This window comes from Borostomias antarcticus (assembly GCF_949987555.1).
Source record: "Borostomias antarcticus genome assembly, chromosome: 11".
NCBI lineage: Eukaryota > Metazoa > Chordata > Actinopteri > Stomiiformes > Stomiidae > Borostomias > Borostomias antarcticus.
Genome location: NC_140244.1, coordinates 604,271 through 622,384, shown reverse-complemented (window position 1 = coordinate 622,384; position 18,114 = coordinate 604,271). Strand labels below are relative to the sequence as shown.

The following is an 18,114-nucleotide window of genomic DNA, read 5'->3' as shown; positions in this document are numbered from 1 at the left end:
TAAACATGCATTTTCCCTTTACTACTCCTTTAAGGGAATACAGAATATGTCATCTTCTTGGAAATGTGATTCACCCGAGTCTTGTTGTAAGGATATTACTGACTCTCCTCGGACATTTTATTTATTGTAATATTTACTGCTTCATTTCAGGAAACTATGTTTGAAATAAATTGAGACACAAGGCATATCTCACATATGTTCCCACAAATTCAAATAAATATTTAAGTGGTTTGGAGTTTAACAAGTGTCTTGACAAGTAAGTTAAGGTAAGTTGAAGCAAATTGTATAGACAGACAATGCGCTAGACAGAAAGGAATGGCATTTTACTCACCATTATTATATGTTACTGGTTATAAATGAGCTGGAAGAAAAGCATAACCACGATGTGAATCATTTTATTTCCACTACAAAACAAATTGATACAGTAGGAAGGAATTTCACTGAATTGACGGATGTACATGATAGCATACAGTACATACCCTAAAATAAGTTTGTAAGCATTGAAAATGGTTCTAACAATTGACATCTTCGGTGGACTGAGGCCTACATTTTGCAGAACAGTAAAGATGTAGGCATTCTTTTAAAAGTGCATATCAATAATTTCAAAAGGCCCCACATAGGTACATATGATTTCTGCACAAAAATAGCACTACAGAATATCTGCAGTTTTGCATCTACTACACACACATACAGCGGTACAAACATTAATGCCGAGACAGAGAGTCACTGCAATGGATACTAAACATCATTGAATGCCAAATTCTAACTTGAGATCTGAACTCCTACAATATGTGTCCTATGGACTTTTTTGTGTGTATGCAGATCAAATTGGAATTTGAACCACCGTCAATACTCTAAATGATGAGAATATGAGATTCATCTTGGCTTAAAGGCACACTTCTATGCAGATAGAAGGATATCTTAAGTGCGACATTTCTAAACATACAATCTACGGACAAACAATCAAGGGCAGACAACATTATTGCTTTAATAGAGTGCATGTGCCATTTAGCTTTAAAAGCGCATAGTACAATAGTCTCACAGACGCTCTCAACACTTCTACAGTAAGTGGTTCTTAAGCTAGTCAAGCTCGCAGGTGGTGGGAAGAGAAGCTGGTGAAACTACTGTGTGCTGTGTCTTTACTGTTGCTGCTGCCCAAGGTGAGGTGGCAAATTTGGACAACAAAGAACAAATAAGCACTCTGCCAATCTCTCCCTCACTCCTTTATCTTTCTGTTTTCTCACCTGCTTTCTCAAGCTCCTTGTCTCTCTGCATTCGTTAGCCCCTCCAGTCTAGGCTGAGTAGCAACACATTCCAGCCATTTGCACTCAGTCCTTGTACAGAATAAGGAGGAGCCAGCACTGCAATGCAGAGGAGGTCTAGTCACGACACGTTCTGACCAATCGTGGCGCGCCTTAGACACCTTTCCCACCAGAACCGGCCAGTAGAACGGCCCGGAAGCTCAGAGCCAGGAAGCTGGTCCCCAGCAGATCTCCCAGGGCCGTGAGGTACGGGATGGAGAAGTTGTCTGGGTCCAGACCTCGTCGCCACATCCATCGGACCATGAGCTCGGCCACGTAGAGAAGAACCACCACCTGTGCACCAACATTATGGAACGTAAAGACATGAATGTACCGGAATGTACCATCCGGATCTCCTGAATGTACCATCCTGATATCTCCTGAATGTACCATCCTGATCTGCTTAATGTACCATCCTGATATCTCCTGAATGTACCATCCTGATATCTCCTGAATGTACCATCCTGATCATCTGAATGTACCATCCTGATCTGCTTAATGTACCATCCTGATCTCCTGAATGTACCATCCTGATCTCCTGAATGTACCATCCTGATATCTCCTGAATGTACCATCCTGATATCTCCTGAATGTACCATCCTGATATCTCCTGCATGTACCATCATGATCTCCTGAATGAACCATCCTGATTTCTAGAGCTCGCATTCAGCTTCGCTCCGCAGCCAAGACCCTATCACAAACGAATATTCTCAGATTAGGTTTTGACCGGGCCAATCAGGGACGGTTCTGACTGCTTCTGACTTCTGCCCCCAAGTAGAACGTAGCGAACTCTGATTGGTTCCCGTGGCTAAACAGTCTCCCGATGCAACCAACAGTAAAATAAACAGCCATAAGTGCAGTTATTGCCGAAATAGACTCAATAACAATTGCACAAGAACAACAGTGTGCACAGAGTTTCTCGGAAGAAAAGACATTTTCGCCGTTCTTCCAACTGGATTTGGCAGTTTTGTCATGGTGATTGGCTGAAGGAGTTAGTCTGACAAGGCAAGTAGTCCCAATAATCATTCGAGATACGGCTAATCTACGGAGTGAAACTCAATACGAGTCTGAAGCCAATTTGGACTACTCTATATCCATATACCTGTTGTGTATGGAATTTAATTTAATATGAATTTTCTTTGAGTAATCATTATTATTTTGGTCCCACTGAAGACCTCTTTAGTGAAGACCTCTTCATTATTACTATGGAGGATCTAGGCAATTGGTGATATTGATGCGGTAAGTGAACTTTGACCTCTGACCTGCAGCAGCGCAGCACACAGGTAGCAGCAGATGAAGGAAGGTGTCATGGCCGTGTGGCCACCCTGCAGGAGGTGGATAGTGTACAAGAACAGGAGGTGACCGGGAACCACCAGGAAGACCAGCACCCTGGCAGACTTGGAGTTGACCCCTGTGAACGAGGACAGAAACGCAAGCACAGTACCACAAAGTTCAAGATTCAGGGACAGGTTCGGAATTTAGCATTATAAACCATGTTATAAGATTATTTATGATCATATACAACAGCCGATATCAAAGATTCGTCAAACGGTGCACTCATGAGATATAGCCTGTCACCGCTAACACACTCAAGCAATCAATCAATCAATCAAAGCTTTATTTGTATAGCACATTTCAACTTTCAAAACTTCCCTTTGACACTCAATGGGTGCATAGGTGCATGAGACAAAATCCCTCAAAAACACCATAAACTCTAGTTTTCAAAGACAGGAAAATCACAGAGTGGTCACTGGTGTCCGTTGATGTTATGACAAAAAAATCACCACAAAGTTTGCTTCCGATCGGGTTTTATTGATAATTTAGCATAGAACTATTTTCACTCGCAATATATACGTTTGTAAACTTCCGCTTGAACTTTTGGGAGGTCCTGACTGAGCTTGGAGCCTACCATAGAAGAAGAGTCGCAGAGAATACAAATCAATGGATATAATATGATCAATAAAACCCGATCGCATACTTTGTGGCGAATTTTTTGGTCAGAACATTAGCGGACACCATTGATTGACAACAAAACCAGAGATGTCTATATCTCAAGAGTGCACCGTTTGATAAAACTTTGATATCGGCCGTTGGATATGATCGTAAATAACCATTTAACATGGCTTCTAATGCTAAACTCCGAACCTATCCTTTAAGTGTGTGTGTGTGTGTTGGGGGGGGGGGGGGGGGGGTATGTAATGTCAGAGATAGCTGTGTCTTGTTGCTGACCTGAGCAGCAGAAGGTCACCCAGGGGTCAGGCCAGTGCTGAGCCATCTTGGACGGCAGAGTCCCCGGCACGCTCCAGTAGTGCAGGTAGGTGGAGATGCGACTGGCCTGGATGGCCACCAGGTTACCCCCCACACCTGGATGGAGGACAGGTAGGACACATCTGCCGTCTTAAAGGGCCATTCCACATTTTTGATTTCAACATTTGTCTTACTTTCCCCTCCCTAATCCTGCCTTTGTTGTTGTGGTTGTTTTGTTTTGTATTGTCTTTGTGTTGCGTGTACAATGTTGTCTTTGCCTGTAATACATGTTGTAATTGTATGTGGTTAATGTTATGTCTTCAAAAAAAAAAAAAAAAAATCAATTAAAAAAACAAAAAACATTTGTCTTACTTTGCCAATCATCTAGACCACTTCCGAACCATCTACACTTTTTATTTCAATCCTGAAATCCCAGTCTTGGCTCATACTTGCATTTCAATCTCTTTGCTATGTTACCTTTAATGAGATACACTGTGAAGGGGTTCTGAAATGCTGCCTCAAGGTTGGCACAGCATTCATGTCCCTCTTTCATCTCAAGTTTGCTTCATTTCAAAGTCAGAAATTCAACTACCCCGAATCAATTACTGACAAAAGACGAGAAGAGCGTGAACGCAACAAAGCCGTGGGTCTCCTTCTCCTTCTCGTAGCACAAGTGAAAGAGCAGAGAGAATGAGAGGGAGAAACGCTGAAAGGCGATGCAAATGTACTTCCTGTGTGGGAAGAAATGCAAAAGGAACAGGAAGCAAGGAGGCTTGCAACAACGGCATGTCAGTCACTGGAACCAGGAAGTGCTTACTGTACTGTACTGTACTGTACTGTACTGTAGTTGACATTATAATCAGGCAGGCAGTCTTCAGTAAACAAAAAAAACATTGCTATTCCTCTCCAGCTGCAGTGATTGGGCGCAACAAACAAACGTCTCAATAAAGATGTGGTCATCATCACTTGTGGTCGATAATAAGAATAATGAGACTGAATAAGAAGGAATAATAATAATGAGATCATGGCGTATATTCACTAGACCATCAAACTGCTTCCATATGTCTCCAATTATGATTGTTTACGTTATTATAAACAATTACAGAAACTATGGTGATTGACTGTCAGGACTCGTAACCAGGCAACACCCTGTCCACACCTGCTAGTTTCTCATAATATATCTTGAAGACGACAAGCAGCAATGTTCTCACTGTACATACATGTAGCGACAAAATATCTAATAAGTTTATTGTCTCCATATGCAGTGAATCCAGAAAGTCCTCTCACCCCTTCACTTTTTCCACATCATGTTCCAACCTTATTTCTAAATGGATTCAGTTATTTTTTCCCTCATTTATCTACACATAATGACAAAGTGCGTTTTTTTTGGCAAGTATGTTTCAATTGAAAGCGGCGTATTGAGAAAGGTGTGTTTATTATGAGGAGCCTCATCTGGCAGCTCACCGTTGATAACGGGGGTGAACACCGCCATGCCCTCGAAGTTGGGATCACTCACGGTCTTGTCCAGAATCAGACCTCCGATGCTGTTCAGGACACAAAGCCATCAATAAACCTGTTCCAATATTAGGGCTGGGTTTAAAAAATCGATTCATCGATTCTGAATCATTCATGAATCCCAGAATCAATCTTTTATTTAATGAATGAATGAATAAATGAAGGAATGAATAGTTCATTCATTCATCCAATGATTCATTCGTTCATTCCTTTTTGTAAATCAGTATCGATACCCATCCCTAGTATTGATGTGTAGCATAACTTGGCAGTCATGTAATTAAGGTTACAGCTAAAAAAAACAGGTTTTAGTAACACTAACCGAATCGATATTGAATCGAATTGAATCGTGATAATCGATTCTGAACCTTGTGAATCGGAATCGAATCGATTCTTGAAATTCGAATTGATACCCAGCCCTATCCAATATGCACCTTGAAACAGTAGCAGTTGGCTAAAGGAAAGCTACTACAGAACCAAACCCTCTCAATCTACTACAGAACCAAACCCTTCTCAATCTACTACATAACCAAACCCTCTCAATCTACTACAGAACCAAACCCTTCTCAATCTACAACAGAACCAAACCCTTCTCAATCTACTACAGAACCAAACCCTTCTCAATCTACTACAGAACCAAACCCTCTCAATCTACTACAGAACCAAACCTTCTCAATCTACTACAGAACCAAACCCTCTCAATCTACTACAGAACCAAACCCTCTCAATCTACTACAGAACCAAACCCTCTCAATCTACTACAGAACCAAACCCTTCTCAATCTACTACAGAACCAAACCCTTCTCAATCTACAACAGAACCAAACCCTTCTCAATCTACTACAGAACCAAACCCTCTCAATCTACTACAGAACCAAACCCTCTCAATCTACTACAGAACCAAACCTTCTCAATCTACTACAGAACCAAACCCTTCTCAATCTACTACAGAACCAAACCTTCTCAATCTACTACAGAACCAAACCCTTCTCAATCTACTACAGAACCAAACCCTCTCAATCTACTACAGAACCAAACCTTCTCAATCTAATACAGAACCAAACCTTCTCAATCTACTACAGAACCAAACCTTCTCAATCTACTACAGAACCAAACCCTCTCAATCTACTACAGAACCAAACCTTCTCAATCTACTACAGAACCAAACCTTCTCAATCTACTACAGAACCAAACCCTCTCAATCTACTACAGAACCAAACCTTCTCAATCTACTACAGAACCAAACCCTCTCAATCTACTACAGAACCAAACCTTCTCAATCTACTACAGAACCAAACCCTCTCAATCTACTACAGAACCAAACCCTCTCAATCTACTACAGAACCAAACCCTCTCAATCTACTACAGAACCAAACCTTCTCAATCTACTACAGAACCAAACCCTCTCAATCTACTACAGAACCAAACCTTCTCAATCTACTACAGAACCAAACCCTCTCAATCTACTACAGAACCAAACCTTCTCAATCTACTACAGAACCAAACCCTCTCAATCTACTTCAGAACCAAACCTTCTCAATCTACTACAGAACCAAACCTTCTCAATCTACTATAGAACCAAACCCTTCTCAATCTACTACAGAACCAAACCCTCTCAATCTACTACAGAACCAAACCCTCTCAATCTACTACAGAACCAAACCCTCTCAATCTACTACAGAACCAAACCCTTCTAAATCTACTACAGAACCAAACCTTCTCAATCTACTACAGAACCAAACCCTTCTCAATCTACTACAGAACCAAACCCTCTCAATCTACTACAGAACCAAACCCTCTCAATCTACTACAGAACCAAACCCTCTCAATCTACTACAGAACCAAACCCTTCTCAATCTACTACAGAACCAAACCCTCTCAATCTACTACAGAACCAAACCTTCTCAATCTACTACAGAACCAAACCCTCTCAATCTACTACAGAACCAAACCCTCTCAATCTACTACAGAACCAAACCCTCTCAATCTACTACAGAACCAAACCCTCTCAATCTACTACAGAACCAAACCTTCTCAATCTACTACAGAACCAAACCCTCTCAATCTACTACAGAACCAAACCTTCTCAATCTCCACCATGATCAGAAACGACTGGTAAACTAAGACTTGTTTAGACCCATCAAATGTTTGTCAGATCAGTGTGGTTGAGGGAGAGAAGACACAGGAAGAGACCTTCTGGAAACCTTGGGGCATTTGTGGGAGCTTTGGTGTCACCTGCTGATGGACATCGCCACGATGACAGGCTGCCACCCCGACCTCAGCACTTCCCTGATTGGAGGAGAGCGCTGGGCGATGATGACCCAGAGAGGGATGAGAACCAGGAAGCAGAAACACACCACAGGGGGCAGATACCACATCTCTGGGGGGGAGGAAGAACGCAAAACAAGGATGAGTCTCAAAAGTCTCTCCCCGATTCCTTGTGTCATAACTCCTTCTACACAGTCCCTCCCCTCAGATCTTCTCCTCCAATGAGATTTGAGGAGGAGTCAAGGAGAGAGGATGTGAGGATGTGAGAAGACATCCCAGGGTCTCAGCTGTGGAAGTGGGCCTACAGGAACATGACACAGCCTTTGCTGCCCCCTTGTGATTGCTTAATAGAAGTGCTTTGATGTTCGCTCTAGTAGATTCATGAATATGTTTTACTACTTCTCAGAGGAAAGTAAGATTCATATTATGTTAATGTATATATATATATATATATATATAAAACATGCTTACATGTTAATATATGTTAATTTTATTCACAAGCTATCCTTATTTTGGGGACTATCTGGTTTAAAACTATTCAGTTAGTTGAGGTCTGACAAGGTATGAACCCTTTATAGTGACAACATCAAATCATATCAGGCTTGGAGGGGGTTTAGTGGCCGGGGCTCGAGTCACTAACTCCTGGTCTCTGTGGCAAGTGAGACCTCTCTGACCTTTGAACTTGTAGAGGAAACTGCTGACCCCGGCCAGTAGTGAGAGGGTGATGAGGTCACCCAGACTGGCGGCGATGGGTGTGGCCACGTTATCCGGGTTGATGCCCACCCTCCTGGAGCCGAGGATCACGGCCACCATCACCAGCCCTGTTGACGGGCGGCACGACACAACGACATGTTACTTTTGTTTGCTTTGATTATTTGCTACAGATCAAGGTTGCCGCACTGTGCTGTAGATGGAGAACAACCAGGGATACGTCTTTAGATACCGTTACCACGTAGGCATTTGTATGAGATACAACAAACGTTGTAACTAAGGTCGATTTAAGTTGGAAGACCCGACATGTCCTACACTTCTACCACTCGCATTCTTTTGTGTTAAAAGCTGCTGGGTAACACTTTACAATAAGGGTACATTAATAATCATTAGTTAATGCATTATTAAGCATTAAGTAACAGTTAACTAATGTCTCTATTAACCATTTACTAATGTTATGTATGTTAACTAAGGTTAACTCACCTAACCCTCACCCTAACCTTAACTAAGGTATTAATTAACATTAGCAACCAAACCTAACCCTAAATAAGCATTAGTTAACAGTTAACTAATGTTTTTTGTGACCCTTATTGTAAAGTGTGACCAGCTACTGTTATGATGTAGAACCATCAAGTGACCTAGAGAGAGGGCAGCTATGAAGGCGGTGGTGACACTGCTGGCACAGAGGACCGCTGCCTGGACCAGATCCACCCGGCCCCTGGTCAGGGCCCCGAGACCCACCGCCGCTACGGCCGCCAGAAACCCCACCACGGTGGCCTGGACCTGGGGGAGAGGAGAGGACAGGAGGACGGGACAGGAGAGACAGGAAGTGAAGGGTGGAGAGAGATAGTGACCGGGAGGGAGATGTCACGCTGACCGATGTGTCGTTAGTGTGATGGACTGCGATCGGCTGTGCTGATTGGTCAGAGAGTCACCTGAATGAGAGCCAGGTTGCTACACACCATCCTCCACTTCTGCCGGGGCTCGTCCATCTGACCAGTGTTGGCCTGGAGAGAGAGGAGAGATGAGAGGAGATCGGAGGGGAGGAGAGGAGAGGAGAGGGGAGGAGAGAGGGGAGAGGAGAGAAGAGGAGGAGAGGAGAGAGGGGAGGAGAGAGGGGAGATCGGAGGGGAGAGGAGACGAGAGGGGAGGAGAGAGGGGAGAGGAGAGGAGAGGAGAGGAGAGGAGAGGAGAGGAGAGGAGAGGAGAGGAGAGGAGAGGAGAGGAGAGGAGAGGAGAGGAGAGGAGAGAGGGGAGATCGGAGGGGAGGAGAGGAGAGGAGAGGAGAGGAGAGGAGAGGAGAGGAGAGGAGAGGAGAGGAGAGAGGGGAGATCGGAGGGGAGGAGAGGAGAGGAGAGGAGAGGAGAGGAGAGGAGAGGAGAGGAGAGGAGAGGAGAGGAGAGGAGAGGAGAGGAGAGGAGAGGAGAGGAGATCGGAGGGGAGAGGAGAGGGTAGGAGAGGAGAGGTGTATTTATAACACTTGAGGTTAATTTTGATAACCCTCACATTAGGATACGAGAGAGAGAGAGAGAGAGAGAGAGAGAGAGAGAAGAGAGAGAGAGAGAGAGAGAGAGAGAGAAGAGAGAGAGAGAGAGAGAGAGAGTGTGGGTGTGAAAGTGGGGGGTGGGGTGGCAAGAGAAAGAAAGCATCAGAGAAAGAGAGATAGAGCTTGTGTGTGTGTGTGTGTGTGTGTGTGTGTGTGTGTGTGTGTGTGTGTGTGTGTGTGTGTGTGTGTGTGTGTGTGTGTGTGTGTGTGTGTGTGCGCGTGCGTGTGTCCAGTGTACACTCACTGCTGTAGACAGTCTGGATGCCAGTGTCATCTCCAAATTCCCTTTCAGTCCCACCAGGGCTGGCACCAGGATAAATGCCTCTGTGATCTCCTTGAACACGTCCCAGTGCTGAAACACACAGCAGCAGTCAGACTCTACGTTCCTCTCAATGGCAAGAAAACAAGCAGTGATCTCTTAGAACGCCCCCTAGTGGTGAGGGAAGATATAGCTACAGAAAACGCTACAGCAGATTCTCACTGGGCTCTCATTTAAAACAGATTAGTTAAAAGCAATATTATGGAATCATCTGGCTACATTGCACTCACATACATATTATGGGCTGGTTCACATTCAAAAGCCATCGAATCCACACTGAATATTGTTCCTGTTTGTGTTTTCCATACAAACAGGAAATTAAACAACAACATTGAGCTTCCAACATTTCACAAAAGTCTCCAGTCAAAGTGTCGAGGTACATAAACCAGGGAACATGTCATCACACCACCAGTAGGAGCCTTTCCAAAAGACCCAGCCCGAAAAAGAGCTGCATGTTTCGTAAACTTATCTGTACCATTCTGTACTTATCAGACATCTCATATACTGTGCGGGACAAGTGGATGCCATTCGTAGTTACAGTTTTGTGATAGGATAGAATAGGTATTGTGCTTTCAATACAGCTAGTGGGTACTGATGAAGATAAGCCAGCATTCTGTCCCTCCGTGAGCACTGGGCCCTTCTCCTAACCTCCACAGCAGCACAAAGCTTTAAAGACAAACAAACAAAGCTTTAAAGACAAACAAACAAAGCTTTAAAGAGCCTTAAAGCCCACAGTGCTAATCCTCCCGCATCCCTCATTTCCCATAGTGCACCGCTCTTAAGTTTTTTGTTCCTTCCTCACATGACAGGGCATCACTGATATCTGCCCTGACTGATATGATCTAGTTAGGCCAGGATACAAGGCACAACACACATGTAGTGCAAGCTATCACATAGTTTTACATTTGTCTACAAGCCGGATGAGTGACACCATCTTGTTGAATAGCCTACTGTCACACTTTGATACTATTTTGATACTATTCACAGATACTGTGTGCAGAAACATGCAGGCAGACCACAGACACGCTGAATAAAGCACCCCCCGTACTTGAACTGTATCCATGAGTATCCCCGCCGCCACCATCCCCAGCCCGGCCACCAGGTAGGGCAGCAGGATCTGCGCCGTGAGGAGCCAGGCGCTCTCGGGCAGGTATCCGTGGGCAGAGCGGGTCAGCCTGCAGGTGAAGCCCCGCAGCCTCTTCCCCTGGTAGCGCAGCTCCAGCTCCAGATGGGTGACCACCATGGTCTCGGCCCGGTCCGTTACCCCATGCCCGCCTGGGAGCTCTGGTGTGCGGGCTCCGAGGCAGCGACGGCAGCCCCACAGCCACGCCGTCCGCCAACGGCCGTTTGCTTTATTGTGAGGTGATTGATGGTGGAAGTCGTTAGGGAGGATGGAAATGTCAGCTCCAAACGGATGTCTTTCTGAAGTCTTAGAGGACGGTTAAAGGAAACCTTCTCAGTTGGCAGTAGCCACCTCAAATGCAGTCTTCACCCGATTCAGGCCGAAGAATGTCAAAGTGAACTTGTGGGTTGGCAGTTTGTAACTGTAGCCTATTGTTCTTAACGTGAGGTAAAATAAGTTTGTCTTCTTTTTAATGGGTTTCCCCACTAGGTAAAATGACCCCAAATCTGTTTTGAGGAGGGGGACCTTCTGTCTTTGTCCTACACCTGTCGCTCTCTCTCCCGTTCGTCTTTAGTCAATGTTGCTAAGACAACAGGACAAAGAAATGTTGCTATTGATGGACGAGGCTGAATGGGACGAACTGCCTTTGTCCTCTCGTGTGGAGGTCATAGCCTTCACACACTCACACACACACACTCACACACACATCCACGGGTCTCCCAGATAGGGGACCTGCGAGGTCTTTTCTGACACCCTACTGACAGACCTCCCCTTCACACACACACGCACACACACCAACACCACACACACTCTCTTCAGACACACTCCTCACGCCTCCCTAAGCAGACGGACGGCAGACGCGCTCCTCTGGAAGCCGGCGCGCTCGCGTGGCCTGAAAAATGTCCACGTCCTCTGGGACAAGGACAGCCAGAAGACGGCCAACCTCCGCTCAGCTGTCCTCTGCTGCTGCTGCTGCTGCTCACTCTCCGTCCTCCCGGGGTGAGCTGGACCACTCCGGAGCCCCTTCCTCATGGTGGACGGGAAAAACACCGGTGAGATCGGTCGGGCTTCAAGTGTGTGTGTGTGTGTGTGTGTGTGTGTGTGCGAGATGCGAATGATACGAGGAGATCAGAGGGACGGACGGGGTCCCGCGTTTCCTACGGAAGCTCGAAGTGACAGTGAGTGACGGCCGAGCGTGTGAGCAGGAGGAGAGCGGAGAGCTACCTGTCCCGCTGCGGTCGCCTCTGCTAAGAGAAGAGGGGGGTTCCCTCTGCAGACGGAAGAGAGTCGTGATGCTGCTCCGCTAGAGAGAGAGAGGGAGAGAGAGAGAGGGGGAGAGGGGGAGAGAGAGAGAGTAAGAAACAGAGAGGGAGAGAGATTAAGAAAGAGGGAGAGGGGGAGAGGGGGGGGGGGAGTAAGAAAGAGAGAAGGGGAGAGGGGGAGGGACAGAGAGGAAGAGGGGTAGAGAGAGAGAGAGAGAGGAGAGGGGGGGGGGGGGCGATAGTACATGTCTGTGCATGAGCAGGGAGACCAGACAGGAATGGAGTTCTCTTTCTTTATCTGTCTCTTGTGTCCCCCCCAGATTTTTCTTTCTGGGGTGTGTGTCTGGAGAGAGAGAGAGAGAGAGAGAGAGAGAGAGAGAGAGAGAGAGAGAATGTGTGTGTCTGGAGAGAGAGAGAGAGGGAGAGAGAGAGAGAGAGAGAGAGAGAGAGAGAGAGAGAGAGAATGTGTGTGTGGTGTGTTTGTTTCCTTTTGCTCCCGCTCTCTCTCTCCCCCTCTCCCCCTCTCCCTCTCTCTCCCCCTCTCTCTCTCTCTCTCTCTCTCTCTCTCTCCCCCTCTCCCCTCTCTCTCTCTCTCTCTCTCCCTCTTGTCCTCCCTCCCTCTCTAAGTGTGTGACGCACTTTCAGATCCAGCAGACGATGTACCTGTCACCACCACCAAGGCATGCCATTGGCCCTGTCCCTCTAAAGGGACATCTATTCTCCCCTCTGATTGGTCAGCTAACTGTCCCCCGCCACATCTGTTGCTGTCTTGCTCCCCCCCCCCCCCCCTAGAGCTCCTCCTTCTTTTTCTACATCACTTTGATTTAAATTAAAAGCTGCATTATTACTACTTTAACACGTTTGCCAGGCTGGCAGAGGCGAAAATTAATATTTTGTTAGATATTGTACTAGCTCTGACAGAAATGGAAATGAGTCCAGCTCTCCATCTGCCCTTGCTGTCTCTCTCTCTCTCTCTCTCTCTCTCTCTCTCTCACACACACACACACACACACACACACAGTGACTCAGCCGAAAGGCGCCCCTGAGACGTGATGTAGATTGCCTGTTCTCTCCTGCTCCCCCAACCGTCGCATGGCTGTGTGATTCGGAGCGTCACCCAGTCCCAGATAGCAAGCGGATCTGGGCCATATACAGGCCAGATCTGGCCCTTGTGGCTTAGTTCCGGCCCATATATGGCCCAGAATCATTACACATCCGCTTGCTATCTGGGTTAGTAGCACCTGCTATGTTTACATCATATTCACGTGAATAGAAACATCCAACTACCTCCAGACCACGTAACCCATCACGCTAACCCATTCATCCCTAAAGTCCGTTGGAAGTGAAAACACAAACCAAGATTAAATTCACAAGTGGTAAATCTCTGTGTCGCGTTACTGGCATGTTTACGAGAATGGCCTTTCAGGCTCTGTTGTTAAAAGGCAGACTGAGAGACTCGGGGTCCTGCCGTCACAGCTGGCTGCCTGTCTGTCTCTCGTTATACAAACGCCTCGCGGGCTGCATATTGAAATCCAAGGGGAGACACTTGCTATGCACAGCCAGAGGCAGGACTTTTGTTCTCAGTAGCATTGGCTGTTGGAAACATGGTCATAGTTACATGGTCATTAGTGACCATGGGACCTGGAGTCCAGGTCTGTGCATGTTTTGGATAATGTTGTCATTGTTTTTAAATGTGTAAAATGAATGAATGTGATTTTATACTGTTTATATTGTTTATCCTCCCTTTTATATTATATTGCTTATGATGTATTGTGTAAGTAGGTCGCCATTTTAAATGAGACCTCCGTCTCAATGGGCTCCCCTAGCTAAATAAAGGCTTCTTTTTTTCAACAAATGTGTTTGTTTGCATTGCTTGTTTGCATTGCCATTCAATTTAAATTCATGATTCACTGTGTTGACCAATGTGTGCCTTCCCAGGGACAGCATTCCCAGATAGCAAGCGGATCTGGGCCATATACAGGCCAGATCTGGCCCTTGTGGCTTAGTACCGGCCCATATATGGCCCAGAATCATTACACATCCGCTTGCTATCTGGGAAGTCACCTTATCAGGTCACTTTGACCCTCCACTATCCTACAGGTCAGCCCGCTCGGTGCTCATGACCCCTCTATGGTCCATGGGTCCCAGTTGTGTTCTCTGGAAATACCATCTGGATCAGGACAGACGCGCTCCTCTGGAAGCCGGCGCGCTCGCGTGGCCTGAAAAATGTCCACGTCCTCTGGGACAAGGACAGCCAGAAGACGGCCAACCTCCGCTCAGCTGTCCTCTGCTGCTGCTGCTGCTGCTCACTCTCCGTCCTCCCGGGGTGAGCTGGACCACTCCGGAGCCCCTTCCTCATGGTGGACGGGAAAAACACCGGTGAGATCGGTCGGGCTTCAAGTGTGTGTGTGTGTGTGTGTGTGTGTGTGTGCGAGATGCGAATGATACGAGGAGATCAGAGGGACGGACGGGGTCCCGCGTTTCCTACGGAAGCTCGAAGTGACAGTGAGTGACGGCCGAGCGTGTGAGCAGGAGGAGAGCGGAGAGCTACCTGTCCCGCTGCGGTCGCCTCTGCTAAGAGAAGAGGGGGGTTCCCTCTGCAGACGGAAGAGAGTCGTGATGCTGCTCCGCTAGAGAGAGAGAGGGAGAGAGAGAGAGGGGGAGAGGGGGAGAGAGAGAGAGTAAGAAACAGAGAGGGAGAGAGATTAAGAAAGAGGGAGAGGGGGAGAGGGGGGGGGGGAGTAAGAAAGAGAGAAGGGGAGAGGGGGAGGGACAGAGAGGAAGAGGGGTAGAGAGAGAGAGAGAGAGAGAGGGGGGGGGGGGGCGATAGTACATGTCTGTGCATGAGCAGGGAGACCAGACAGGAATGGAGTTCTCTTTCTTTATCTGTCTCTTGTGTCCCCCCCAGATTTTTCTTTCTGGGGTGTGTGTCTGGAGAGAGAGAGAGAGAGAGAGAGAGAGAGAGAGAGAGAGAGAGAATGTGTGTGTCTGGAGAGAGAGAGAGAGGGAGAGAGAGAGAGAGAGAGAGAGAGAGAGAGAGAGAGAGAGAATGTGTGTGTGGTGTGTTTGTTTCCTTTTGCTCCCGCTCTCTCTCTCCCCCTCTCCCCCTCTCCCTCTCTCTCCCCCTCTCTCTCTCTCTCTCTCTCTCTCTCTCTCCCCCTCTCCCCTCTCTCTCTCTCTCTCTCTCCCTCTTGTCCTCCCTCCCTCTCTAAGTGTGTGACGCACTTTCAGATCCAGCAGACGATGTACCTGTCACCACCACCAAGGCATGCCATTGGCCCTGTCCCTCTAAAGGGACATCTATTCTCCCCTCTGATTGGTCAGCTAACTGTCCCCCGCCACATCTGTTGCTGTCTTGCTCCCCCCCCCCCCCCCTAGAGCTCCTCCTTCTTTTTCTACATCACTTTGATTTAAATTAAAAGCTGCATTATTACTACTTTAACACGTTTGCCAGGCTGGCAGAGGCGAAAATTAATATTTTGTTAGATATTGTACTAGCTCTGACAGAAATGGAAATGAGTCCAGCTCTCCATCTGCCCTTGCTGTCTCTCTCTCTCTCTCTCTCTCTCTCTCTCTCTCTCACACACACACACACACACACACACACAGTGACTCAGCCGAAAGGCGCCCCTGAGACGTGATGTAGATTGCCTGTTCTCTCCTGCTCCCCCAACCGTCGCATGGCTGTGTGATTCGGAGCGTCACCCAGTCCCAGATAGCAAGCGGATCTGGGCCATATACAGGCCAGATCTGGCCCTTGTGGCTTAGTTCCGGCCCATATATGGCCCAGAATCATTACACATCCGCTTGCTATCTGGGTTAGTAGCACCTGCTATGTTTACATCATATTCACGTGAATAGAAACATCCAACTACCTCCAGACCACGTAACCCATCACGCTAACCCATTCATCCCTAAAGTCCGTTGGAAGTGAAAACACAAACCAAGATTAAATTCACAAGTGGTAAATCTCTGTGTCGCGTTACTGGCATGTTTACGAGAATGGCCTTTCAGGCTCTGTTGTTAAAAGGCAGACTGAGAGACTCGGGGTCCTGCCGTCACAGCTGGCTGCCTGTCTGTCTCTCGTTATACAAACGCCTCGCGGGCTGCATATTGAAATCCAAGGGGAGACACTTGCTATGCACAGCCAGAGGCAGGACTTTTGTTCTCAGTAGCATTGGCTGTTGGAAACATGGTCATAGTTACATGGTCATTAGTGACCATGGGACCTGGAGTCCAGGTCTGTGCATGTTTTGGATAATGTTGTCATTGTTTTTAAATGTGTAAAATGAATGAATGTGATTTTATACTGTTTATATTGTTTATCCTCCCTTTTATATTATATTGCTTATGATGTATTGTGTAAGTAGGTCGCCATTTTAAATGAGACCTCCGTCTCAATGGGCTCCCCTAGCTAAATAAAGGCTTCTTTTTTTCAACAAATGTGTTTGTTTGCATTGCTTGTTTGCATTGCCATTCAATTTAAATTCATGATTCACTGTGTTGACCAATGTGTGCCTTCCCAGGGACAGCATTCCCAGATAGCAAGCGGATCTGGGCCATATACAGGCCAGATCTGGCCCTTGTGGCTTAGTACCGGCCCATATATGGCCCAGAATCATTACACATCCGCTTGCTATCTGGGAAGTCACCTTATCAGGTCACTTTGACCCTCCACTATCCTACAGGTCAGCCCGCTCGGTGCTCATGACCCCTCTATGGTCCATGGGTCCCAGTTGTGTTCTCTGGAAATACCATCTGGATCAGGACCAGGGGTCCGGCGATCGGGACGGGGGGATGGTTGCATTTCAGAGAACCACAATGGAACAAAGTCAATTCTTTAGTAAAGTTAAGTAAATTAAAACTTTATTTAGATAGCACTTTTCACAGCACAGAGTCACAAAGTGCTTCACAGGTCAAAAAAGACAGTCAGAAAACAATGAGTAAAACTACACAAAAAAGACAGTAAAATACAAACGAAAAAGCAACAACAACAACAACAACACAGTCACGGCCGTCCAAAAGCCTGCTTGACCAGGTGGGTCTGAAGCACTCCCTTAACAATGTCCACAGAGGGAGAGATCCTGAGGTCTTGGGGGAGCGCATTCCAGAGATTAGGGGCTACAGATTCAAAAGCTCTGACTCCCTTGGTTTAGCATCAATCTACACACTAAGAGCTGATAGGCACGTATCTGGCAACAGCTGATTACATGTATCTTCTCAGTGTGCCTTGCGTCTTGATTTAGGATTATCCTGTGCTCCTCGTGTATCCAAACCACAGTATTGTTCCTGGCAGTCCGAGTAGCCCATCTAGCCACGGGATGCTATGTGAAGACCGCATGCAACCCATGAAGACCTCGGCCTTTCATTGAACTTGAACTCGACTCCGAACCATGGAACAAAGTCAAATGTACTGTATTTTATGCTTTTCTTACAGGTTGCCTTTTAAATATCTGGCCAGGGACAGATGATGGAAACTAGCCATTTGGGCTAAATCTGTCTCATATATAGTATTGTACTATGGATGTATGTGCATTGTCCCTTCACAAATAAATAAATACAAATAAATACAAATACCAAGCATCGTCTCACTGACCTGTACAGCGTCCAGAACCAAGCCTGCAGTCACCATGCCCAGTCCGGCCACGAGGTACGGAAGCACCACCTGGAGACCCATCTTCCAGGACGACTCCCCAGAAGCCATCTTGGGTTTGACATGGTCCTCCATACGGTCGCTCCAGGACAACAACCAATGAGACCTCATCTTTGTTCTCTCTCTCTGTGTGTGTGTGTGTGTGTGTGTATGTGCCCAAAGCCACACATACA

The 18,114-nt window shown here is 46.6% G+C and overlaps 1 protein-coding gene across 1 annotated transcript; it reads right to left on the bottom strand.

Annotated features, from left to right (window-relative positions):
* Window positions 1–1,415: 1,415 nt before the first annotated feature.
* Window positions 1,416–11,146, bottom strand: LOC311315094 (solute carrier family 41 member 3-like; the record flags this gene model as incomplete). The annotated part of the gene is made up of 10 exons (XM_084445695.1): window positions 1,416–1,595; window positions 2,564–2,712; window positions 3,531–3,665; window positions 5,013–5,092; window positions 7,295–7,439; window positions 8,002–8,148; window positions 8,677–8,821; window positions 8,974–9,045; window positions 9,829–9,936; window positions 10,952–11,146. 10 exons carry the CDS (start codon window positions 11,144–11,146, stop codon window positions 1,416–1,418), a joined length of 1,356 nt encoding a protein of 451 aa, XP_084301821.1.
* Between the last annotated feature and the right edge of the window lie 6,968 nt (window positions 11,147–18,114).